The 27,132-nt window shown below is 34.9% G+C and overlaps 1 protein-coding gene across 1 annotated transcript in view; it reads left to right on the top strand.

Moving 5' to 3' along the window:
• Positions 1-24,676, top strand: part of LOC145676627 (uncharacterized) — a 40,047-nt gene extending 15,371 nt beyond the window's left edge. Inside the window, exons 3-6 of the mRNA XM_081747462.1 lie at positions 10,243-10,441; positions 15,190-15,584; positions 18,235-18,370; positions 23,500-24,676. Coding sequence (XP_081603588.1) covers positions 10,243-10,441; positions 15,190-15,584; positions 18,235-18,370; positions 23,500-23,726 — 957 coding nt within the window. The 3' untranslated portion in view covers positions 23,727-24,676. The remainder of the gene's footprint in view (positions 1-10,242; positions 10,442-15,189; positions 15,585-18,234; positions 18,371-23,499) is intronic.
• The last annotated feature ends 2,456 nt before the right edge of the window (positions 24,677-27,132 follow it).

Here is a 27,132-nt window from a genome sequence, read left to right on the forward strand (position 1 = left end):
AAGTATTTTATTCTCTGCTTACCTGGTAACAGACGGAAAGGCTGAGACAGCAGGTCAGGATCTAACTGTCACTATTCAAAAGCTACGGAATCCGATTACGGTATTGTATTTTCATATTCGGTGTGAAATACTGATATTAAACATGTCTTTGTTAAGTAAGGTAGTTTTTTTTTAATAACACATGTTATTCTCTTCAAATTAAAATTTTCAGAAAATGCTCCTTGGAAATAGTTTATTTTACGTAATTTATACCAAAGAATCTTTTCTCACTTGTTACTGTCTTTATCTAAACACATATTAGATAAAGAATTGTTTGGAAGACTCTCCTTCCTTCTCCCCAAAGTCAAAGAATTTACAGTAATAGCACTAAAGTAAAGATATACACTAGATAAAGATAACTGGTAACGATGGGATAGTTGAAGGTATAGTGATTTGTGCCCCGTATATTTTTGTAATTTCAAGTAGTTTGTGATGAGCAGAATGTAAGTTGCTCTTTACGAGCCCCCAGTTTGTAATTTTCTCTTTACGAACCCCCAGTTTGTAACGGTAACGGACGTATACCTCTCTGCGTGCGAGTGCTATTACCAGACTCCCTGAATCTGAGGTTATTACATTGCCCACAGTTAACAGCAATCTTTCAAAAATAATATTCCTCTGGAGGATTGATAGAGCCGCTAATTACAAAATAATTTAACTTCACCAAAGGTTGTTTATGGCCGGGTCTGCATAAGATTCTCCTCTTTCCCTTATTTCCTTTAACTTACTCAAGGGAGACAGAGAGAAAAGATGAGTTAAATATGTCTTAATCTTTTAAATACCCTCGTACAACCTTCTCAATCGATCAATTCTAAATTTACCAATTTATACACCCTGTTTGCAAGAATCTAGGGGAGTTCTTATTACAACTAGCATACAGACTCAAATTATAAAGAAAACTCATCAAATTTCCTCTTTTAGATATCTTAATTTCAATAAAGAACGAACGATGAGAAAATAGTTTACGATCTCTAGATAAAATATTTATCTGTCTCTATTTGCTCTCCCGGAGACAGAGAGGGACTTAAGTTTATCTTAATCCTAATCCCTAAAGAATAGGGAATTAGTCCCTACTATAATGGATCTAAGATTCCTACTTCAGTCATTAATACAAGGTTACATAAACTAATACTCTAAATCATCAAGGTTCACTCAGGAAGCGTTCTCTTACAAGCTGATGAAGTGAACCAATTTACTATTCTAAAGGTGCCTTCACCACTTATCCAGCACCTGGCCTAAACCTAAGCGAGGAAAAGTCCGGAACCAGACCCTCCTCAAGAAGGATTCTATCTAACAAAATTTACTAGGATTAGGTTCAGTGAGGATATAGGAATAGACCCCAATAAGAGGCCTTTCAAGATCAGCACTCAGATCTATTGGTATAGGTTAAGTTTCACCCCGTTCCAGTCCCCTAGCATTCTAGAGCGGAACTAAATGTGTTTTTAAAAATCAATCTATCGGCCTGGCCTTATATAGCCACACGTCGGCCGGACTCGAACCCAGAGCCCTCCAATTCAAGATCAAAAGCCTATCCACTGGACCCAATCTAGGAGCCCAGGCAAACTCTAATGTAAAACTACAAACACTAAATATCCTAATTAAAATGCTTAAGGAGAAATCGCGAGTTAAAACATTATCCAAAATAAAATATATAATTATTAGTTTTCATAGATTTCGCATTAAAACAAATAAAGCTCTAAACTACCCCTTGGACTCACTTGCCCCTCGCTATACTATACATGAACTTTTCGGCTTATTTCGAAGATACTCTAACGACAGTCATCATTTAGACTGTTCTAACCAAGAACTCCCATCCCCTGAAATGGAACCAGAGAAGGACAAACTTGCCTCTCCCGCTATTCGAAGCACTAAATGGTTCCCCGCCTCAAGAGAATGCCTTCTTTATATATGAGAGGTTCGGAAAGATATCCAACTGTTTTCTAGCAAAACTACCTATTGACCCATATAGATGGCATAGGCGGAATAAAAGAAAGCGAAAGTAAAATATGATCCCCGCTCCCCTCTGTTTGTATCCTAAACGTTCCTGGCAACGGACAATGTTTCCAACTAACTTTCTTTATCTATAAAATAGGAAGATTTTATAATATATATATATATATATATATATATATATATATATATATATGCTGCAAAAGGAATATGCTAGATTAATATATGGGTTACACATAGTAGATACAAGATATCTTACATGAAATAGTAATAACAAGAATAATATAGGTATCACAACCATTTACCTTTTGAAACCAGCGCTGGTTTATCTTATAGCTATATTGTAATTACAAATATATACAAGAATATATTCATGTTTATGTATATATATATATATATATATATTTACCTTAAAATTTATATGAATAGTAATAAGTATAATAATAGAATTATATAAAAACTAGCAAGAGGCCCTGAAGGGGTCCCTTGCAAGAAGAAAAAGAAATAACACTGTGAGAGATGGTAAGTAACCCGATTTTGATTTTGATTAGTAATGTAACATATTGATGAAGTATGAGTGAAAAAAAATCGCAAGTTTCTGAATATCTGGCATAATGTATACAGACATAACTGAACTGTTACCAGATCAAATTCATTTGTACTTAGAGTGCAAATCAGGATCTTCGATATATCGAATCAAAAATGAGTTACTGCGGAAAGTGCAAAAATCAAGTATCGCGTCAAGACATACATTCAAAAATATATGGAGCGTATATGAATACAGGGCGCGTTCACAAAGTTTCAAGACTGGTCTCAGAATAACAAATGTATTACACATTTTTGTTCAGCGAACTAAAAGTCTTCGAAATATGACCCTTGGGCATCAACACACCGCTACCAGCGTGTTTTCCATTGTTCATAGGTTCCCTGTAAGTCGTCGCGCGCAAGGCTGTGAAGAGACCTCGTCGAAGCCGCGTAAACCGTTGGAATCGCTTCCCTTTCAGGTCTTTCTTGATTCGGGGGAACGAAACAGTTACTGGGAGCAAGGTCAGGGCTGTAAGGTGGATGCGACAGTATTGTCACAATTTTAAAATGGAAATTCAAACCTTAGAGGAAGCTAATGTTGATTTAGAACGAGAACTAGGAAAGTTACTTAATTTTAACTTATGAAAAGCTGAACGATAATATTGATGTAATAATAATAATAAAAATCCATCAATAAATATGTGAAAAAATGAAGAATTAAATCAAGAAATTATCCAATTACAAGAATTCAATGGCGTAACGTTACAGGTTGATGAACAATATAGTAGAAGAAGTATGGTTGAAATAATTGGTATTCCAGAGGAATCTACTGAAAATGTAGATATTGTTAAAATTGTCGATAAGGCACTGGATATAGAAATAAAGAATAAAATGTTAGATACATAAAGGTCCAAATCAAAAGTCATGTACGCTCATTGTAAAATTCGTAAAGAGGATGGATAAGATGTTTCCGCAAAGCAGAAAAGCAAAATCTTCCGGTTGAACGTCCCACGATTATGTCCTTTAGTCTAAAAGAGAGAGAGATGATTAAGGCAAGTAAATGATGTAATGATGTTGGAAGAATTAGTGAAATGAGAATAGGAGAGGAAACGGGAGTACCCCGCGAAAACCCACGACGGGATGTTGTCCACCACAAACTTCCTTAGCTGGAGATCAAACCAGAATCCCTATGCACCAGAGGTAAGCGCTCTAACATTGAGCCACGGTGTCTCGTAAGGACAAAAGTGAAGATAAATTTAAAAAGAAATCAACTGTGTTACAATAGAAACAGTATGGTATACGTAAATATAGTTTTATCGCACATCGTAAAAAAAATCTTCGGAAAAGCACGAAAAGCTAAAGAAAGAAAAAAAAATGCATATTTGCGGGTTACAAGTGCTGGTGGTATAAAATTAAGATAAACGCAAGAAGATAGGCGTGCAGCATTGTATTAAGGATAGCATATATCGGTATAAATGTATAAATGGCTGATATTTGTTGTGAGAAAATATCTGTTTACTATCAGAATTCAAGAGTGCTGGATATTAAAAAACACGAGATTACACGATTATATCAATTCATCTGCGTCAGACTATTATTTAACTTTTATTACTGAGTCATTGTCAGAGGAAAGTGTTAATGATTCGGAGCTAATATCTGTTAATTATAAAATGTATCGTTATGATAGAAAAGAAAAATGTGGTGGGATTCTCGCTACTGTAAGCCATAATTTAGATTCAAAACAAATGAGCTTAAGTCTCAAAGTAGTATATGTTGAATTTCCTATTAGACTTTATTTTTATTTTGTAGTTTCCACCAAATGCAAAATTATAAGATTATTGAGAATTTTCTGAACTAATTGAACAAAAACAACTTATTCTTAAATAGTAGTTTATTAATTTCGGTGGTTTAAACTACTAGCGATCACAGATCCTGATACAGATTTACAAAATTAAGCATTGAACGTAGAACACTATAAAATTTTATTAGCCTGTATAATTTAACTCTATTCAATAGGACACTTGACTTAATATCAGTAATATGAATAACATCGTTAAGGAAAAGGAATTAGCATTTGTAAAAATAGATAACCACTATCCTTGACACACAAATAGTGGAAAAGTGACTAACTGGACTGGGAATCGAACCAGGAACCTCCAGCATACCGTGCCGATGCGTTAAGCACCACGCCACCTAGTCCGCTTCCCAGAACAGCCACTCACTGTCAAGATCGGTGCTTTCCACTCGAACCACGTGGGTTGTACCACAGACGTGCTTGAACAATCCCTGTGTCCATATGCTGAGCATCTATGACGCTTGTAATTTTGTATATATATATTAATGAAAGAGAAAGTGACCGACTTTTTAACACACCAGTTCCTCTGTAGCTGTGAATACCGTAACGCACAAAGAGTAAAAAAGTGACTGGACCGAGATTCGAACCCTGAACCTCCGACATACCGGGCGATGCGTTAACCATTACACCACCCAGTCCGCTTCCCAGAACAGCCACATTCTCGAGGTCGGTGCTTTCTACTCGAATCACGTGGGTTGTACCACAGACCACTGTCGCGCTTGGACAATCCCTATGGCCATATGCCGAGTACGTATTATGATTGTAATTTCATATAGATATTAATGAAAGAGGAAACAGCTAATTTTTTTTACACACCACATCCTCTGTAGATGTGAAATAAGATACAAATGTCTACAACGATTAGTTAAGCTATAATAATTTATTACTTTAATGAGTGCAATTAAAAGTAAGACATTATATACAAATACAGATATTTTTACATAAAATGATTAAGAATAGCATGGATGATCCATGGTTGTAAGAAAAAATACAATTTCATGTAAAAAGGAATGTAATAAGAACGGGAGAATTACTGAGTTGTGTAACACCAAAAACTACTATGTATATGAGTTCACCATTAATACAAATGAGCATGCGAAATAATAATATGGAATAAATTCTAGCATTAGATTTCAGTCTTCCTTGTACAATGTATTTTGAAAATTAAAGGACATCTTAAAAGACGTGAGGTTGCTATACACCAGTATTTTTTACTTTTATGCATTATATGAGTATGTATTTGGTCTAGGAATTAATTCGTGCGGTTGGTACGCACACATTGAAGCTGTAGTACAAACACAAAATACATAAATACCTTAAGAAAAATATTGTCCATCGCTAGCCACCACTTTCACCCATCTGTCAGGCAATGTACGGATTCCGTGGCGAAAGAAGTCCTCATCCTTGGAAGCGATCCAGTCAGAGGCCCATGTTTCGATATCTTCTGAAGAAGTAAACCGCTGTCCAATCAAATCGTTGTTCATGCAATCGAACAAGTAGTAGTCCGAAGGAGCAACGTCTGGTGAATACGGCAGGTGGGGTAAAACTTCCCATCCGACATTTTCTAAATAGGTTTTGACCGGTTTTGCGACATGTGGGCGAGCGTTATCATGTTGAACAATAAGTTTATCATGTCTGTTCTCCCATTCTGGTCGTGTTCTGGCCAGAGCTTGCTTCAAACGCATTAATTGTCGTCGATAACGTTCTCCATTCATAGTTTCACCCGGTTGCAGCAGCTCATAGTACACCACACCTTTCATATCCCACCATATGCACAGCATAACCTTTGCACAGTGAATATCTCGTTTTGGTTGTGATGGACCTGGTTCACCTGGTTTCACCCAGGCCTTTTTTCGTTTAGGGTTCTCGTAATGGATCCACTTCTCATCACCCGTAATAATTCGATGCAGAAACCCCTTTCTTCTCTGTCGTTGAAGCAGCAATTCGCAAATGGTTTTTCGTCTTTCAACGTCTCTGTCTTTCAATTCATGTGGAACCCAATGTGACATCTTTTGAATCATTCCCATGGCTTTCAAGCGTTTGGAGACTGTTGTTTGATCAACGCCTAATGCTGCTGCAAGTTGTTCCTGCGTTTGACACGAATCCTGCTCGAGCAATGCTGTCAATTCTTCGTCTTGAAATTTTTTTGGCTGTCCAGCTCGCTCTTGGTCTGCCAAGCCGAAATCATCACTTCTAAACCGTGCAAACCACTTCTGACACGTTCGCTCAGCTAGAGCATGGTCACCATACACTTCCACCAAAATACGATGACTTTCAGTCGCACTTTTCTGCATGTTAAAGTAATGCAGCAGGACACCCCGCAAAAACACTTTATCAGGCACAAATTGCGCCATGTTCACTTAACTACAAACTGGTGTTGTTGACGCTTTAATCCACTGCCCTATACTACGAACGATACGCGATGACAGGGGTTTGCAACACATGTGTGGATACACGGAACTGTGGGACGCTCCGTTCGTTGCGCCATCTCTTGTCCACCCGCACGAATTAATTCTTAGACCAAATAGGAATTCATGTCTTTTGAGTTGCATATTTATAAGTGTATAATACTGTACCTGGTATATGTGTATGTAGAGGGTGGATCATTTATCTTGATACGTCCTTGTAACTTTTAAGCTAATTGACAAAGAAGTATTAGAATTGTGCACGATGTATATATCGGCAGGGAGCATGGTTTTGGCATACTCTGTGATATCACAAGGTTAACAGTGTTACCAACCCAATATAAAGTTGTATTTGTTCAAATGGAACTATATCAGATTATTGCATATTTCATATCTACATGTTAAACAAAAGCTTATAATATTACATTTATTATTCGGTGTTGCAAACTAAGTACGTTAAAGTATCATATACATCCAAGTTTTGGTGCCCTCTGCAGCACGTTAGTCAGCGCAAATTAGACTGACGGTGCAATGCACATCCAAAGTATTTTAGTGTTGTCTAACACTTATTATCGTAATATGAAAGATTTCGAAGGAATACGAACAATATGCAAGGGGTTTATAATTTGACTTCAAAAGCCTTTATTTCGAAAAACCGCTTAAATAAGCATCTCATCCACTTACATACATTGTTTTCAATAGATGTCTATTTGCAACAATTTAATATCTCAAACTGCTCTGAAGATATGGTAGAAGCTTAGTTTGCAGCATTGCTTAAAAGTGTGAAATTTCGAGAATTTTGCAACACAATATGTAATCCGATAAACTTACTGTCATTGTTACCGAAAAGTATTATTGTAATGTTATAGAAACAAAGTAAATGAAAAATTGTTTTTCAAAAGTTTCCACAAATACTCCATTGTAAGCAATATATACAATTTTACAATTTCTTTTCATATCTCGTGAATGATTTGAGATATCAAACTGCTGTAATTGGCATTATTATCTTTCTTTCGAAAACCATGTATGTAATCTTACTAATATTAGTGTCGAATCTATAGTGTTAGGAGTAGCTGAGATTAACAGTGACAATTCTGATGCCGTGTACCGCAGCACGGAGGAGGGGGAGCTATATATAATAATAATCGAAAATGACCAATATTAGTATCTAATCCATAGTTTTCGGGATCATTCAGATGAACAGTGACATTTCCGATCCGGTTTAAATCCAAAATCAGCTCCGCCACTTGGGAGAAGGGGAGAAAGATATATATATATATATAAATGATTGAAAATGGTCACTATGAGTGTCTAATTTGTAGTTAATTTTCTGGGTCGTTTAGGTGAACAGTGATACTTTCGATCCCGTTTAAATTCAAATTCAACCCCCCGTGTGCGTGGGTTTTCTCGGGGTTCTCCCGTTTCCTCCCACTTTCTTCATTCCACCATTTCATTCATTACTCATCATCACCGTCTCCTTTAGCCTAACCGGCATAACCGTGGGACGTTAAACTCAAAGATTTCATTTCATTTTCAAATTCAACCCCGCAACTTGGGGAAGGAAGAGATATTTAAAAATGATCGAAAATAACCGATATTAGTGCTGAATCTACATTCTTTTGGGGTCGCTGAGATGAACGATGACACTTCCGATGCTATGGCCCGCAACATGGGGGAGGGGAATATATATATATATATATATATATATATATATATATATATATATATATATATATATATATATATAGATAGATAGATAGATATATATATATATAGATAGATAGATAGATAGATATAAATGATCGAAAATGACCAATATAACAGTCGAATCCATGGTTTTTGGGGTCGCCGAGATGGTCAATGATCATCCGGAGCTGCTTAAATTGATGTCATTAAAAGTGAAAACAGCATATTTCACGGGTACTAAACACGTGAGACTCGGAATTGTGCACTTAAATTTTCATTTCAACCCAGCGAAGCGGGTAATATATACTAGTTCAATATAAAACTCATCTAAACACAAGTCCTTTGGAAAAAGCCAAATTTTGAATTCCTTGTAATTTAATTTCTACTTGTTCGAAATACGTCGTATGATCATCATAGGATTCAACATTAAGTTATTTTGGATATGCGTTACTCCGTCCGTCTCACTTGCGTTATTACTGTTGTAGAATCCTCCAAAATTTAGTTCTTTCGATGCTTATGATAGTGTAGCGTTCTTACAAGTAAACCTTACGTTTGGGTGAATCGAGTTGCTGACTGAGACACATATGAGAAAGTAGTACTAAATGTGGTGAGTATTTCAGTGAAGTTGTAGGTGCGAAGCTCCAGGGGTTTAGGAGATACAGCTACCAGAACATCACATGGAAGTACAGAATAGTCTTCATACATTTGGAGGTAAAAGACCTGTAAGACCTCTTGTAACGACAAAAGGTGAATAACAAATATATGGGTACATATTAGGACTAGGGCGAAGTCATAGTAAGGGTATACCTGACAGCGGCCATCTTGAATCCGCCATTTTGAATTAAAGTTAAGTTTTTAAAATAGGAATAGGGTCATGTGATACATGATTTATAGCGCAAATTTAATCAGAAGAACAATGGTGACGTTTATTTTGATCTACGCGCAATTGGTAAAAAGTTACAGGGAAACTAAATATTGTTGCAGCATATGTATTAGTCCTTATTTGCTATGCGTTTTGTTTAAAACCTTTGTCTGATTCAAAATGACGGATTTGAACATGGCCGCCATCAATGCAACTCTTACCATAGACCTAATATTTATCCACCTGCTTTTTATTTAATTATTATCATTAACACAAAATTTACAAGGTGGGGTAAAGGACTAATACATATGCTGCAACAATATTTGATTCACCTAAACGTAAGGTTTACTTGTTAGCTTGCAACGCTGCATGACAAATATGGTATACAACGTTTTCGTTTTACATGTCAATTTTGAAATATTTAATAAGTAGAGCCATTTGAAAAATACAACTTTGTTAGATTGTCAACACTGTTAACCTTGTTTTATAACAGAATATGCCAAACAATGTCCTCCTACCGATGTTTGCATGGTGCAAAATTTCAGCGATTTTTGTCCATTAGTTTAAATGTTACAAGGGCGTATGTTAATTGGTTCACCCTGTATATATATTGTTATATAAGAATATGTGAAAAGGTGAAATTTTGAATGTATATCATTTGTTGAATTGAAAATAGAATTACTCGTGCACTATACCTAGTATAAGCTTTGAATGTAATATTAAATTATTTATTGTACTACTAATTAACCTCCAGCAATTGGAGAAATGCTTTTCTGCTGGAGGAAATAAATAAACGAATATAGTGCTTTTCAAAGAGAAGTGGGCGTGCAAGGTTTTTAAAACAAAATGTTCATAAATTGCAATCCATCTGGCAACTTTAATTTCTAAGTGTTAAGGAAACTCTCTTTTCTTTCTTTCTACAGCGAAAACTTCCTGGGAAGTATCCAAGTTATGATGTAGCTCTCATGTTGAGTTCAGTTACCGATTATGTTACGTGTGCGTGTATTAATGACGAGCTTTTTGATACATTCCGTAAGAAGTCTGACAAAATGACTTTGCCAACTTTCTTCAAACTTTTGATTGGCAAATGGACGAATTTGTTCTACGATATGTCGTCACAAGGTAAGTGAAATCTGTTCTTGGTATATTTTGTGAATTCGCGTAATATAACTTTATTTTGATTAGAAATTATAACTTACTAGCACCTGAGATTACTCTGGCTTCATGATAAATCGCTCACATGAGATGCGAAGGATCTTTCATTTAATCCGAGGTTATAAGTAGACAACAGCGTATCCTGAGTCCTCTCAGAATTCATTCATTTCTTTTACTCACTTCATTCTCCTACCGACTTCTTTTATAAGGTTTCTACTGACCTAGAGATTCAGAGAAACTACATTTGGTCAGGGAAGCATATAAGGATTCAGAGAAAGTAAGCAAATGTATATCTTCCGAATAAAGAAACTGAAAGAGGCTACAGCAGATTTTTTTAATTAATTAATTTTAATTTTAAAGTAGCATTTAAAATTTTAGGTATTAGTAATTTCGTAAGTAGTCTGTATCAGTCGAATTGCTAATATGTTCCTGAACGGATTGTAATTCCGTTTAATTAGTATAAGTGGACTACGTATACTGTCATAGTTCACGAAGCAGGTGGAAATAAAACAATAGAAATTGAAACAAGAATATTGAGATATTATTGAAATATTTGTAGGAAGATTCGTATATTTCTTTGTAATAAATGAATATGAATATTTATTATTTTTAAATATCTTTCCGATAAAAATATAAAGAATGTTTTTTCTTTGAAAATCATTAGAACCAACAAGTGACTCATCTAGCGATCTTGTACTGAATCGCAGCTGACGTAGAAATTAGTAGGTGAGCTTATTGTTTATGTATTTTTAGGGCTGACATGGGAATGATTAGGCACTTTAGTTAAAATAGAGCTTTTGGTTTTACGGGTTTTCCAGGAATCCTTTACTACATATCCACTTCTGTACTTGGGCTAGGATCAGTTCATGAGGCACAATTCTGCAGCTCCAGGAAAATTTGCCTATGCAGATACATCACACGGGTCTGTGAGATACCTGACTCCTGGTAACCTAGTGCTAGTCGTCAAAATGTCTCTATGGTCTAGCGCACGGTCTTGGAATCCATGGGTATTGGCTTGTTTGACCTTAGCTGATAGACGAGGCTCTTGCAACCCGAGCGAAATTTCTTGAACCACCTGGTTGCTGTACTGTGATGAACTGACCTCTCGCACAACAGTTTCGGGTTGCTTCCATGCCGTTATGACCAAGTTCAATCTCGTAAGGCAGGGATCTTGAATTAGATTTCATCATTCTTCCATCTTTGTGGTTGTCAAATCACTAAGGAATGCAGCAGTGCACATCCTTTCAGGGCACAAACTATCACTCTCTGTACGAGTGAGCCAACAGCTTGAATTGCTTCGGTCATGTGACATACGCTAAAAGTAATGTACGTTTGCCAATATTTCAAAGTTTATGGTTAGTCTTTGTACTTGCACTAGGCTGCGTTTCCTCTCGATTTAACTTCGATTCCATTCCTGCTGGAAGTTAATATGGTTTTAATCCCATGTTAAGCTTTAGGTCCACGTCTTATATTGCCTCGGACTGAAAAATGAAGTTAAACTCTCCAAATTATCCAATCTTATATTAATCATTAACAGTTCCACATTTGAAAAACGAGTATCTACAGATCAATGACGTGTTATGTATATGCTTTGTATATCTGATATTTGTGAATTACTTCCATATTTAATTGGAGCTATTTTGGGCAACGGTGCTTAAAAGTGCACAATCTGTTATGAAGAAAAAAATGTAGAATATATGTTGAGATAGATATATAGTCATGTAATTGTAGTTACAGTAACAAGATATAGTTTTGTTTTCGTGTTGCTATGACAACTAAAAAGATATTCATGGAGATTTAAGAATAAAAGATAATTGTGTGTATAAATTAAGGTGTTTGATTGTGGTGACTTATCTTATTATTCGAATTGTGGGCAATAAATGTAACAGAAAGAAAAAAGAAATTAATGGAAAATTAAAAATAGTGAACGTTACACTTTCACCTTATTTCACTAACCTTCTATTGAACTTTTCGAACACTGATTTTTTTGGTATTTAGTGCTCCAACAATATATCAAGATGATATGAGTGCATACATTATCGTTAAGCCTAGTATTTAACAACGAATAAGCACTTTAAGAATGTGCAACCGAGAGGGCTAAGTGCACATAGCTATCGGTAGGCGTAATTAGCTTTTAATTTCTACATTGCCCGGAACTGCTAGGCAGAGCTTGAATATTTATTCTGTGTCACCATTCATCTGACTATGTTCGTTTGGTTTTCTTTCTCGAGGTGTGTATTCCAGGTTGTGCTTTTCATATTATATGCGAAGTGAATAGTGAAAGAACAATGTGTAACACAGCGAAATACAGACCCGCAACAGACAAGTCCCGCATTCATCAGCATTATGTTTTAGGCCACTCGGTCATGTTAACTGCTGTTCTGTGTGCATTTTCTTACATCACTGTTATTTACAGTTTGATGGGAATGTGATGGAAGTACGCTATGGAGTAAGTACTAATGGCTAGGTAATATTATAATTCAGTAAAGTGATTCAGCTATCAATACGTATAAACTCAGTTTTCAATAGAACTGTAAATTAGGAGTTACCATACCTTGAAAAGGAATCACGGGTTCGTTTATTGTAGAAGGTCAAACTTAAACCCTTTTGACAATTCTTCACAATACTTCGTATCCCCACCGAACAAATACCAGAAACATAGATTTAAAACAAGTCCTAAATTTTATATTAGTCTGACCATGTACCATAAAGCTTTCAACCTCAACGTTCTACTAAAAAGCTTTACCATTCTGATACGTGCGATACTTCTAGTCTCATTTACAGTGGGCTCATTGCCAAATGTGTTCCTTAACTTCTTACTCCTCTCATCATTCGCGTCAACATACTTCAACTTTCATGTTCCTATCTCCTTCGCTGAAATTTATGCTTCACTGCAATAGAACATAACCATGCTCTCCATGTAGGTATTCTTATAATCAAATTTTTACTTAGACTAATTATGGTATAGTCTGTTATTTAGTGGTTGCCGAAATATTCCAAAAACGTTTTTCTTTTGAAACTTCTTTACCATAACAATAGATGCCTGGATGCTATGTAGTGTGATGATTTTACTGTAGACGCATTAAGAAAACTGCCTTTGGTGATGGAAGTTCTTATTGAAAATTTCAGCAAGTAACAGACTACACCAAGGTTTCTCCAAGAGAATATTTGTAATCATACGTTAGTTTAGTAATTTAAGTTATTCTTATGTTCCTTTCCCCGGAAAGAGATGGAAGACCTTCTCATTACTATCCTATTCTCACTGTTGGTTTTATCACCATAATGCCTCCTATTATCATTAATCTAATTTTAAAGCCATTATTATTGAACTTACAATTTCTTTAAGTTTAGGAATTGTCGAAACAAAATGATCTTTAAAAGAGTGTGTCGTACTTCATCTTAGATACATATGTTCGGGTAGACACGCCTATTTTATGATAACAGAAAATACATTAAGCCCTCAGACATCAATGTAGTTCCCTGATTGTGGCAGTTGAGCAGAAAAGGTATTACAGTTACCTAAGGTCTTGTAGTTGTCGTATGATACTCTCTCTTGATAGATTATAGACATAGCTATTTTCAGAACATACAAAAAAATGAGACGATTATCTTTCAGATACTTCTGTTTATTGCCCATATAAATAGTATAACTCCTTCAGTTAACTGATTCACCTGATTTGGCATCAGGAAGTGAAGTGTCATAGTAGCATACATGACCGACAGATTATACCCGAAGTTTACATAATTTCCTGCAGTACAGAGATATGGCAATGCACGAATAGATAAAGCTAATAGCAATCCATTTGTATACATATAAATTCATTAAGCGTTAACATTTAATCATAGTATTTATTTTCCTTATTTATTACTTTATACTTCAATTATTCACTAGCGAACATCACTGAGAGTGCAATAGCTCCTTCATAATATGTACTGCCCAGCATATGTCAGGTTTATTAGATTTAACAAAGGACATTATACTAAATATGCAGTTACAGGTAACATAAGCTTGTGTCAACCAGTATGAGCCGAGAGATTGATATTACAGAGAGTAGTTAAGTAGGACATGTCTTAAGACTATAGACGAACGTAGCGCGAACTTAATTCACGAGTATGCCATTATTAGATTAATGGCCTTTATCCATACGTAAAAAAGAAGGATCTTATTTCAAGTAAGTTACTTCTAAAAACAATTAAAGGATAACTGCCTCGTTCACGGATTAATTATCTACATTTGTATAATATATGTTACATAAAGTTCATTTGAAGAACAAACGTTTTATTATCTAACTTCTTTTCCTTTCCGACAATATTAACTATTGTTCATCATGCGTTGCAGATGATATTAACAACATATTAAATTGCTATTAACAGAATTTTTTATATACTAAATTACATTGGTAAAAAATAATCATGAATTGATATGCAATCAACATGAATATTAACATATTCTAAAAATAAGATTTTGAGATTTTTGTAGCAAAATTATGAAGCTAATGCACCATCTTTTTATCAATAACCTTTTAACTCGATTGAAAGTATAAGAAGAAAGATTTAAAAACAGTTATTTTAGGAGTTGTCAAAATTCCTTATGTAAAAAGACTATACAAAAATGAAAACAAACAATTTCTGTAATGAAATGATTCATTACAAGTGTAGTCACATGGAAATAATGCTTGTGGTACCGTATTCTATATTTGTATTGTTTTTTTCAGGTACTTCTACACAACGGTTCAGTGCTGTAATTCGATTGTATGAACAATGCATGTATAGACTTAGAGGGACAGAATATGCATCTATTTTCCAAAGTGGCTTAGAGATGGGTCATTACTATTACGAGAAACTACTTAAGAAACTTGATAAAATATCTAAGGAAACCTATACAGGTCAGATTAGTGTAAATAAACATTCTACAGAAAAAGTGGAGAATAGTGCGCTTACAAGTGTGGAGAAAAATAATATGCAGCTGCTTTTGAAACAAACTCCAATTTTGCCACAAACTTCGCAACCCAATACAAGACTAGATACTTCTGTCGACATTCCTAAATCACCAAATATGCTTTCTCAGGTGGAAAGCACGAACAGTAAAAATATATTAACTTCATGTGAGGTAAATAAGAGTAACTATAATCAGTGTTTTTATTATTTTTATTCTCCCTTGCAAATTAATTAATTAATTAATTTGTTTATTGCATTTGTTTATTGTTTATTGTGTTCATGGACAGAAAATAATAAGAGAAAAAAATTAAAAATGTATAATACTTTATTAAGTCAGGAACAGAGAGAAATGCTCATTTAATCTTTGAATAGCATTATATATCTAGTTTAGTTCCATAAAAGTATGTGTGTTCAGTATGAAACTGTCTATTCTGGAGTATGGATAAAATAAGAGATTTAATAAGAGTAATCGAAATTAGGGGCTATTTACACGAAATATGAACATTTTATTTTCTTCTTGAGTATTACTTCCACATTCCAAATATCTAAGTCGACAGAAACTATTGAAGTTAAATATCGACTTTGGGGATCTATTCTTCAACTTTTGCTGAATATGTAAATAAACTATAATACTGTAATATTGAACCACATATAAAAACTTTGTTCATTGTTCAAAGCTGGATTTATTGTTTTAGTGTAGTAAGCTTTATAAGTGCTATTAGTATTTTGTGTTTGCGCTTTTAATTTCAGTAGAATATTTACTTGGCCTTGGATTTGTTTTTTCATATAAATGTTTGGGTAAAATACAGTTTTAGGTGCTTTATTATTGTCCGATCTTTTATACACATATTGATACCTTTGTTACGTTTTGTCATAGTAAGAAAAATACTTTTTACATTCTTAAGTTACGGTACCTCGTAAAGCGTGTACATGATTTCTGATCAGCCCAAGAACTTCTATAAACCGACAGTGAATTTTCATTTTTCGGAGGGATCAAGGCTGAGTTACACTTTATAAAATAAATAAATAAAAATCTTTTCAGAAGCAGTTGCAAGTTTTAGGATTTCCGTGCATATGTGTGTCCGATTTAATTGCTTGGACCTTTGGGACTCTTAAGTGTATTAATTTCTGAGTTTCCTTTAACTATTTTTATGACAGGTAATTACCCATATCTGTTCTTTTGCCTATGTTTATTAGATATTCAGTTTCCGCTTGTTAGTCTGAATCCAGAGTAGTTAATTTATTTAGATCGACGAAGAAAATCTTTTGGTGTTACATTGTATTTTAATTAATATACAGATGATATATTGACAGAGGCTTTCCTGTTTATAATGATTTTGTTGTTGTACCCCATTATTTTTAATTCTAGGTGTTTAATATACCATATTTTCTTTCAACAACAAGAGCTTCTCCGTGGCTAAGCGGTTAGCGTACGCGCCATTGGCGTGGGAGACCCGGGTTCGATTCCCGGCGGGAGCTCATGTGGTTCGGATTCCACGTTAATCAGTAGGTCCACGTCTCATATAGCCTCGCTGCTGAAAGGGACGCTAAACTAAAATCAACTCAACTCTTTCAACAACAACTTTAATGCATAGATTAATCTATTTAAGCTTTATCAAGAGATTGTCTAATATTATATATATATATATATATATATATATATATTAGGGATGGCCAGAACCGGTTCCTAGTGGAACCGGTCTTCGGGTCTAAACGGAACCGGTTTTTCGGATTCTGGGGGTTTTCTTGGGGTTCTTTCGTTTCCTCCCTCGTTCTTCATTTCACCATGCCATTCATTTCTCATCATCACCGTCTCCTTCAGCCTAGACGGCATATGTGTGGAACGTAAAACTTAAAAGATTTCATTTCATTTCATTTTAGGACTAATAGGTCTCAGCGAGAGTTGGCAATATATTCTTGACTGCATGTTATGTTGCTTTTTTATTGTTTTTTCAAGCAAAAAAAGTCTAATTTGCAATATTAAGGTATGTGGTACTGTATCATACATATATTATTATATACTTACACGATAAATTTTGTGTAAATAACAGTTACTCATATTGAACGTAACAAATATGTAAATGGTAATTAAAGGAGTGTGTTGGACGGGTATGGGGATGGAGGAGGCCGTTATAAAAAAAAGTGTATGATAGAACTTACTCCATATCTTCCCATTTATATTCTATAATTTGTCAGGGAAAACAAGAATTTGTGCCAGGGAAATCAATCTTAATTTTTTTGTGGGAACCCTGTATATTTCCATTTTATTCCATATCTATATTTCGAAACCTCTAGTTGTCATCCTGCAAAACACTCATCTTCTGTTTCGTGCTGGTCAATACACGAAATATTTTATACAATTTTTCCTGAATTCTTCTGCAAATAATAGAAGTATGCTTTCTTCATAATACTGTTTTCGCTGTTTCTATCCTAGTTGTTATTTCTGGTTGGCGTTTCAGGATGCAATAGATTATAATACGTAGGTATTAAAAATAACTATTAAGAAGTAGTACTTTATGACCATTGTATATGGAATGGTAGTGAAATATATGTTATGTGTGTGGCATAAATCAGCATAAATCAGTTCTGTATTATTCAGTATCAGCTATAATGTAATTATGTGATACATTTAAAGGTATGGTGTAGATCGCATCATAAATTTGATGCGAGGTTAAAGATTATAATGTTCATTTGTTAATTAAGTAGAAGCATCTGTAGAAATATACGAGTCTTTGAACTCCATACTTCTTAAGTTTTAAGTGCTAAATTAAATGTTGAAAAATCTTAAATTGTACATTAAGATTTGCTGAAATATTTTTCAGAATACGTTACCAGTAATATCGGGGCAAACATACATACCAGAAGTAGTTGACCTTATAAAGGGTAGTCCAGAAAACGACGAGAAGCTTAAAGAGAGATCTCCAAAGGAAAATTCACCACAGCTTACACATATTTCAGGTAATCTGTCTTATATATAAATATATGTATGTTCCAGCATAACTCTAGAACAGCTGGAGCAGTTTCAACCAAACTCGTACACATATCACTTACAAACTAAAGTAATAATAATAATGGTGTGACTAGCATTTCTAGGGGGAGTGGAAAGGGGTGATACGTAAAACTTATTAAAAACGATCGATATTAGTGTTGAATACATAGTTTTTGTGGTCACTTAAGTGAATAGTGGCACAACCAATACGGTTTAAGTTCAAATTCAACCCCCATCGCCATAATGGTGAGAAGTGAAAAATGAAATGTCCAAAATGGCCGAGATTAATGTCGAGTGCATAGATTTCTGGGTCGCTAAAGTTGATTGGTGACAGTTTCGATGACATTTAAGCCCAAGTTTAGTCAAGAACGGGCATTTAACCAGTTTTTGCACCAAATTTTTGAATGCTATTTCAGTGCCAATACGAAATGCTCAAAGTGTTATAAAACAGTTCTTTGAGACAAGACGATTAAAATTATAAAACAATTCTTTGAGACAAGACGTTTATTTCGGAAGTGTGTATATTTTTGGTATTGGAATGCAGTGTCTAAAAGGACACAACTTCTGGGGTAGAGGGTGTGCCATAGAGACACCCCTATCCAAAAATACGTAACAAAGAATGGAGTTTTTTATTTAGGAAATTTAGAGTTAAATTTTAAAAAAAAGGTGGTTAACATTTGCGATTTAGATTGTCGTAAAATAATATTTGTTTCCAGTATACTGTTGAAGTAACGACGTTTTGTAATGTGTAGGGAAAGATGTTGGTGTTCGGTGTTCTATACCTTGTTTTTCGCCAAAATCCTTGGATTTTGGAACTAGGAAAGCAAATAGATTCCTTCTTGCTGGTGCTTCAGTATCACATGTTATATGAAATGAAGGAAACTGATCTAAGGGATATTATGCGAGTTTAAAATATTTTGCATGTTGATACTAAAACACAAACTCGTTAGCGTAGTCGGTAAAACATTCTCTTTTGGCGCCAGAATTCTGCGTTCAAACCATGAATGCACGACATTGGTTATGTGGTAAATAAACAGAGTGGGTTTTTCTCGGGATTATTCCGTTCCCTCCCCTATTCGCATTCCTTTCGTTCTTACGTCATTAACTCAATAATTACTATCTCGTTTGTGTGACGTTAAACTAATGATTTAATGTGAAGTATAATTGTTAAGCAGTGAGCTTTCATTTGACAATAACTGTAAGGCGCCTTTGGGAGTTGTGAAAGTACGAATTTACAATGATTGACATTTTTCACTTGTGGGGTTGCGGTGTTTCAGTGGTATTGCGTTCATCTCTGGTGCGTGGGGTCACTGGTTCGATCCCATCTCGCGCCAAGTGGACTTTGTGGTGGACAAACACACTGTGCGGTGTTTTCTCGATGTTCTTCCTTTTCCTCCCACTCTCTTCATTCCACCATTTCAATCATTTCTCATCACCGTTTCCTGTAGCCCACATGGCGTAACCATGGGACGTAAACTCAGAGTTTATTTCATGTTTTTCACTTGTTTAAATAATGTTCCCGGACACGATTTTATTCTGTCTTTGCTCTCTTTCCGGCATGAAAATATAGTTTACTTTCGATAGTATTCATTGTTGGAAAATAGTATGTTGTAAATACCCAAATGTGCGGAACTAATAATTTATACAAAGTAATAAAGACATTATTAGAAGAAATTTAAAATTAATAAGTAGCAACCTGAGAACTAGTGTATACTCTTCATTATTGTATATTAAGAGCGCGATCATGTTTCACTGTGTTCGTGTTGTAGTTCATTTTCATTTCTTGTCTTAGAATACTTAAACGTTTAGACTAAACACAAACATTGACTACGTCTCAAAAAGTAAAAGAAGTAGTAAATGTAAGGTGATTTGATGCAGTGGATCGAGGCAGCGTGCGTGACTAAAGTAGTTTACACAGTCGTCAAAAACCGGCTTTCATTTACGATAGCACATTGTTATATAGAAAGTGATCGAGAAGAAGGGGGTGCATAGTATCAACTATGTGCCGGTTTGGCGTGGTTGTTTTAAGTTGCAGATGCAGGAAAATAAAGAGAAGTTGTAGTTGTGTGTTCGTTGTGAGTGCAGTATTCTGTGCAAATAACAAGCATGTTACTTTCCAAGTATTCCAAGACCGCGTTCAATTCTTCCTGGTTGTTAAATATTTTTCTTTTAAATCATGGATTCGGAAAGTATCAGATGACAAATTTTCTGCTCGCTGCAATATTTTCCGGAGCGTCTTTTCGCTGAGTAAGATCGAATTGCAAGCGGTATAAGCCACATGAATGGTAAAAAGCATATGCAGATAGCCGTGTCCATGTCAGTATTAGGAACAGTTAGTGTCTTGGTGAATCAAGATGAAAAACCAGTACCTTCTTACCTGGAGTGCCATCCTATTTGTACACCTGTACAGACTTTAACGATTTCTTGTGATGTTTCGGGCTCAGAGGTGAATTCTACGATGCAAGTGAATACGAGTTTGAAGACGAAACAAAGTAGTTTACGGGATTCCTAGTAAAGAATAACATTACAAAAGCAGAATTATTATGATGTATTCAAAGTGTAATGACATACATCAATGCTCACTGCTTGTTAAAGATGTCGAAGTATTTCCCAAACAGTGAAATTGGCAAGAAAATGCAGCTTGAGCGTGACAAAATAACATATACTTTCGTTTATAGGTTTTATCACCATACGCTAGAAATAAACTAATTCAGATGTGGAGGGACATAAATTTGCGATTTTGGTGTAACGTGAAAAGGCAAGTGTGCACGCGTTATTTGACATCAGCGTTTCTAGGGAATTCTATAGATTGTGGTCGTTTAATCGCTTTCAAAGACATTCACCGTTGAACTTAAAAAAATATCATTCAAATTTAAATGCATGGCCTCGATGTGTACTTTACATGTCAGCATACCTTCAAGTTAAATATCAAGACGTCGCCAAATGACCTTTAATAACTGATTTAGAAAGCTTTGTGTTACTTTGCATGGAACATTTAAGGCTATAATTGAGGTAAAAACTGGGGAATCGTTGAGTTTCTAAGAGCTCTGCATAACTTACTTATGGATGTTCCAGCATGCCTTGCCAAGTACACCTATAGGGGCTTGTGAAATTTCCCAATGAAGTTTAGTTCTGTGTTGACTTCTAAATAATAGTGTTGCTTAGCGAGCCATTGACATTTATCCCTATCTTCTGTTGTGCATTCAGTGTGTTAGGAGAAAAAAGAAAGTTCCCGATTCTTCGAGCTGTAAATTCGAGTCAGGTATGCTACAGGAAGATTAAATGCTTATTCCTAAACTTACATTTTGTAAAGCACTTCTTTCAGAAAGAAAACTATTCCTAATTGAATTTCAGACTGACGTTCGTCCCATTCCATTTCTTTAAAATATCTTATCGGGTGTGATAAGAATTGTGATACAAGAGTTCGTAAAGCCAGAAGCTTTTATTTTTTCGAGTTCATTTATACGAATTGATGAGGAAAATGAAGAAAAGTTCCTTCTGTGAAAACCGTTGACATTGATTTTTATTACACATACTGGCTTTAAGAAATGTCAAGCAATAACGGGTCTTCGCCGAAATTGAAGAAAAAGTCAACGGAAATTTGTTCTTAATCTTTTGAAGAAATCACCTTTAAATTATAAATTGACCAAATCTCTTTCGTGTTTGGATCTTCTGCTCTTTCGTGTTTCTGCAGGATATGATGTAGTGAATCGCGTGAAGTCTCTTTTAGCAGGACTAGTTCAAAATAATTAGTTAGATGGCAATAGGGCAGATGGAGCTGTGAGGCAGTTCAAAGAGTTTTGTTCGAATCTAAATTATAAAACAATTACGAGTCAGTATTCTAGAACTGGTCAGTGTTTGGGTGACTTTTGGCTAAAGAATTTGGAACTTCAGACTGCAGTAATTTAAGAGATGTTAAAATAGTGTTGATTTCTCTCGTAAAAATTCAAACCTATAAAAGATTTTCAATCAATGCGCAATGTATAGCAGATTATATAAAAGAACAAGCTTATATATCTGTACAGATTATATATGTACATAAAACTGACTGCGGCATATTTACAACGTATTTTTAGAAAAAAATCTATAGTATTATGTAATTCACTTTACTTCTCCAAATGCTTTATTTCCTCATCAATATTGCGTATACCTTCCATATTTTAGTCCTCGTAGCTACAAGCTCGTTTAGAATGATCTCTGTTTTCTTTTCATTAGCTTCTCTTGATTTCTTTTCCTCTTCCTCTTGTCGATGACTTTTTGCTTCTCCAGCACAAGTACAAGCATTTCATGGATAACAAAACGGATTTTTTAAATGGATAATTTCTCATATATATATATATTTCATATGTAACGAAACTTTCATGTAACTAGGGTTACAGATTAAAGTTTTATAGAGTGGTCCTGCGTAATTGCTAACGCTATCGCCTTTGGTGCGAAGCGTCCCGGGTGTGATTCCCGGTGGAAACTTGGTCGGAAAGATATAACAGTTTTTCAGGTCAGCTTTCCTGAGAAAGCCTTTTCCTGGGTTTTCCTTATTCACACCAGGGAAATGCCAGGTGGTACCTAACAAATAGGTCTTAGGTCGCTTTTTTCCTTCTCCCCTTTCCCGGCTAATGTGTTCACCGAGGGATGTCACCCCTCATACCTGACGGGCTTAAAGCCATAGATATTGGTAAGAGTCAGAAATATGTATAAATAATAAATAAATATAGTTTCAGGGGAGATGTTTAATATCTTGCTTTGTGCAATACAAAACTGTTCTTATCCTACTAATATGTGCTCAATACTAATGGGGCAGTCCTTGTACATTGCGATTTTTTTTTTTTTTTTTTTTTTTAAGAAAAAGTTTAGTTTAGTTTAGGTAAGATCAGTTTTAAGTGATTTCTACATTGAATTGCGAGATATTTTTAAAATAAGTTGCGTAAGTAATTGTTACCACCCTAGCAATAGAATGTTACTTGTTTTCTCCATGTAATTTCTTAGCATAATTATGAAGAAATCTACAGAATAAGTAAGCTATTGTTACAGTACAGAAGAAGTTGTTAGTGTCGATGAGTTTAAAATATGAAACCTTTATAATTCTTATTTATTTCTTCAGGTACTCCTAAAAGGAAGTATGTTACAATCGAGAGGTATTTAGTGACGCCGAAAACAGCAAAGATCACTAAGCCGGAAACGAAATCACCGCAGAAGAAAATTCGTACAGATGAGGTGAAAATCGTTTCTCCAGTGCCTTCTGAAAAGCCAAATGCATTTGCAATTATGATGAAGCGAAGTAAGGAAATTGGTGAGCAAAGGAAGTTACAACGAAAGTCCTTGTTTTAATTTGTTTTATCATGCAAACTGTGTGATTACTCTTAACATTAGAAATGGGTTTTTACGTCACATTTGAAACCCATTGTACTATAATGAACAGCATGCTGTAATTAAGTTTGTAGAAAGTCTTTTATATACAATTGTGGTTTTTATCTCACATATCCCCAAATAATGTCACTCGTGCTATGGCTGTGATGATCTGTGATTGTAAAGCGGTGAAAAAGGGGAAGGAATTATGTAATATAAAAACGGGGATGTAATATCCTTTGTCAAAACAGCATTATTAGCATAATAAACTTTGTGTTCGTGATAATAACCTTTTCCAGGGTAATCAGATATAATGTGTGTGTGTATGTATGTAATTCAGTGATATTTAGAGTATCCGGACAGAAAAACATCATAATATCTTATGAATGTTGATCTATTTCAGACTGTCTGTATTTTTTTCACTACTGCTAGTTATTTGTAATTCATTTATACTGTATTTGCAGTTTGATTGTACAGCGAACTTCACACATTTTAAGATTCATATCTTCAGAGCAATATTTCAGAATCTTAACTGTTTTCGAATATTGGTCGTATTGAGGGAAAAAAAAAACTCAAAATGTAGAAACTGGACTTGAAACGTGGGGATCTTAAAATAGTGATTCCTGCTCATTTTTAGAATCTTTTGTTTGATAAAGTTGCAATCCATGTCATTTATTGTATGGTTTAGCTTTTGGTAACCCAGTAATAGTTGCCTGTTCTCATTAAGAAACAATCAATCTCAAGCCTTATTGTCACAGATAGATATAGTCGCTTTACATGCAATATGTTTTTTACTTATTTTTGTATGAATTGAAAAGTAACACCATAATATGAAAGCTGTAATTCATACATCTATCTGCTTTGTTTTATCATCAAATTGGAATTTGTTTAATGTATGTAATCTTCTATCAGAATAATACGTAATTAGTAAATGTGTGTTTATTTATTTATTTAAGATCAAATTTCAAAAATCAGACTATTCAAAATTTTGTTATTGAATTCTCACTTACAGGAGTCGAAGGAGTCTCAGTGGTAGAGTATTTGTTTTGAAAAAGTGTCTTTTTAACTCTGCAGTGATGAGCTCCCTTGTGGCTATGTAGATAGCATACGCGCATTTGGCGTGGAAGACCCCGGTTCGATTCTCGGCGGGAGCTCATGTGGTTCGGACCCCACGTTAAGCTGTAAGTCCACGTCTCAAATAGCCTCGCTGCTGAGCAGGACGTTAAACCCAAATCCAACTTGGTAATGATGAAATACATGGATTTCCTCGGAATGTTCTCATTTCCATTTATTATTTTTTTTATTTTGCTCTTATCTCAGCTACTTTTACATCTTATAAACACTGAGGATTTCATCATAAAATTAAATGAAATGTTTAGTTTAACGTCCCATTATTATGCCCTTTAGACTAAAGGAGGAAGATTAATGAAAGTGAATGATTGTGTATATATATATATATATATATATATATATATCAGGTTTAAATAAACTGCGGGATGATTCCCCCTCTCGTCAAGTGATTTTCGGGGTCATCAAAGAAGAACGTCTTTGCCATAGCAATATTTCTCTCATTTCGTGTTCATCATCACTGTAAAAAATGTAAAAAAAACCTTTGATACGAGGTGTGGCTAGAAAAAAAATTGGACTGATGCTACAAAATCTGTTATTGGACATTTTACACAATGAAATTCTATCACCTTGAAAGTACTCCCCTTCACGATCCTTACATCGTTCCATACGATTCTTCCATTGTTGGAAGCAGTGTTGCCAGTCATTTTTTGAAATCATGTACATGACATCCGTCGCTTTTCTTTTCACAGCTTCTACTGTCTCAAATCTGGCTCCTTTCAGGGCTGACTTCACAGTGGGGAATAAAAAAAGTCACACGGAGCAAGATCTGGCGGGTGATTCTAACACTGGAATGCCATGTTTAGCCAAAAATGTCTTAACTGATAGGGTCGTATGGCAGGGTTTGCCCAAGTGAGCCCAGCCCGAAAGAACCCGGTGGATTTTTTCGGGTTGGACCCACCTGAAAAAAACCACTTTAAAACCCACCTGGGTTTTTGACCTATTTGTTAGTATATTATTGGTACAACTAAGGTGATCACATTGTAAATGATTTTTATCAGATTTTAGACTTTCATTGGGCGAATTAGAGGCTTTCACGTTAAGGTATACAACAACATTCAACATAAGACCTTTATAAAACTCTGAATGCACTAAATGAATTAAAAAAAAAAAAAAAAAAAAAAAAACACTTAGCTTGAGATAGTTATAGAACAAATTAATGTATGGATTATGCTTATAGCCTTTTGAAGTAAAATGAGCAATTTTGTACTTTAGAAAATATTTTCCGTGAATAGTGAGCTCGTCGACACCGAGAGACGTTATCACTCATACGTTTAACGGGTTTAAGGTCATAGGTGCCGATACTAATAGTACATATGCAAATACATTAGTAAAACTATTAGTATTATTTCTTACCTTTGATGTAAAACACAAGTTTCTTCAACTAAAATTTGGTTGAACAATAGTTTAGTTCAGTCATTTGTTGCTACTCTTCAAATAAGCATTCTGTAGAATCAACACTAGCAATAGCGTAAAAATTCTTGTCAAACTTAAGAAGTTCAATGCTCGGGATTCCGAAGACTATGTAACGCTTACTATTTCAAGTGCTGAGTTCAAATTTCCGTACTAGTGGAAGTTTTGATGTACACGCGGTGAAAGAAATGCTCGGGAAATTCCCGAATTAAGTGCAGAAGTATCGGAAATGAATACTTCAACAATAAAACTATTTATTTTACGCTTAAGGCTGCCATACGTCCCGTAAAAAACAGGACAGTCCCGTTTTTGGGTCTCGAGTGTACCGTATTTTAACTCCGTTCCATTTCTGCTATCAATATCAGCTTATTCGAAAAGTGAAAAACAAAAAAATTCTGACATTGGCTGGGAATCCTGTAATTAGTGAATGAACAGAACGCTGTTGCATGTAACAGTTTCGAGGAAGTTATTACACCACCGTGTTCGACTTCTTAGCGAGCGAAATTTGCAGTGCTACTTTTTCCATTGAACTTCATGGAAACTCGGATACTCTCCGGATAAAAAAAAAAAAAAAAAAAAAAAAAAAAAAAGGCTTTGAGTGTTTCTACATTTACAAACACAGGGAAGATGGCTGACCTTTTCTCCAACAACACATTAGTTAAGTTAACAAAAATTATAATCTTTTTCAGAGGCTAGGGGCACAGAATTGTGCTTTGGTCTAGGTCTTAGAAAAATGTAACTCTGGTCCTGACAATTACACACGACACAGGGACAAACATCAGCTTTTCATCAGATTAAACTGACGAACGTAATTTTGGCAAATACAGCCATGTAAATAAATATTGCT

The sequence above is a fragment of the Thermobia domestica genome, chromosome 2 (assembly GCF_964235325.1).
Source record: "Thermobia domestica chromosome 2, izTheDome1.hap1.1, whole genome shotgun sequence".
NCBI lineage: Eukaryota > Metazoa > Arthropoda > Insecta > Zygentoma > Lepismatidae > Thermobia > Thermobia domestica.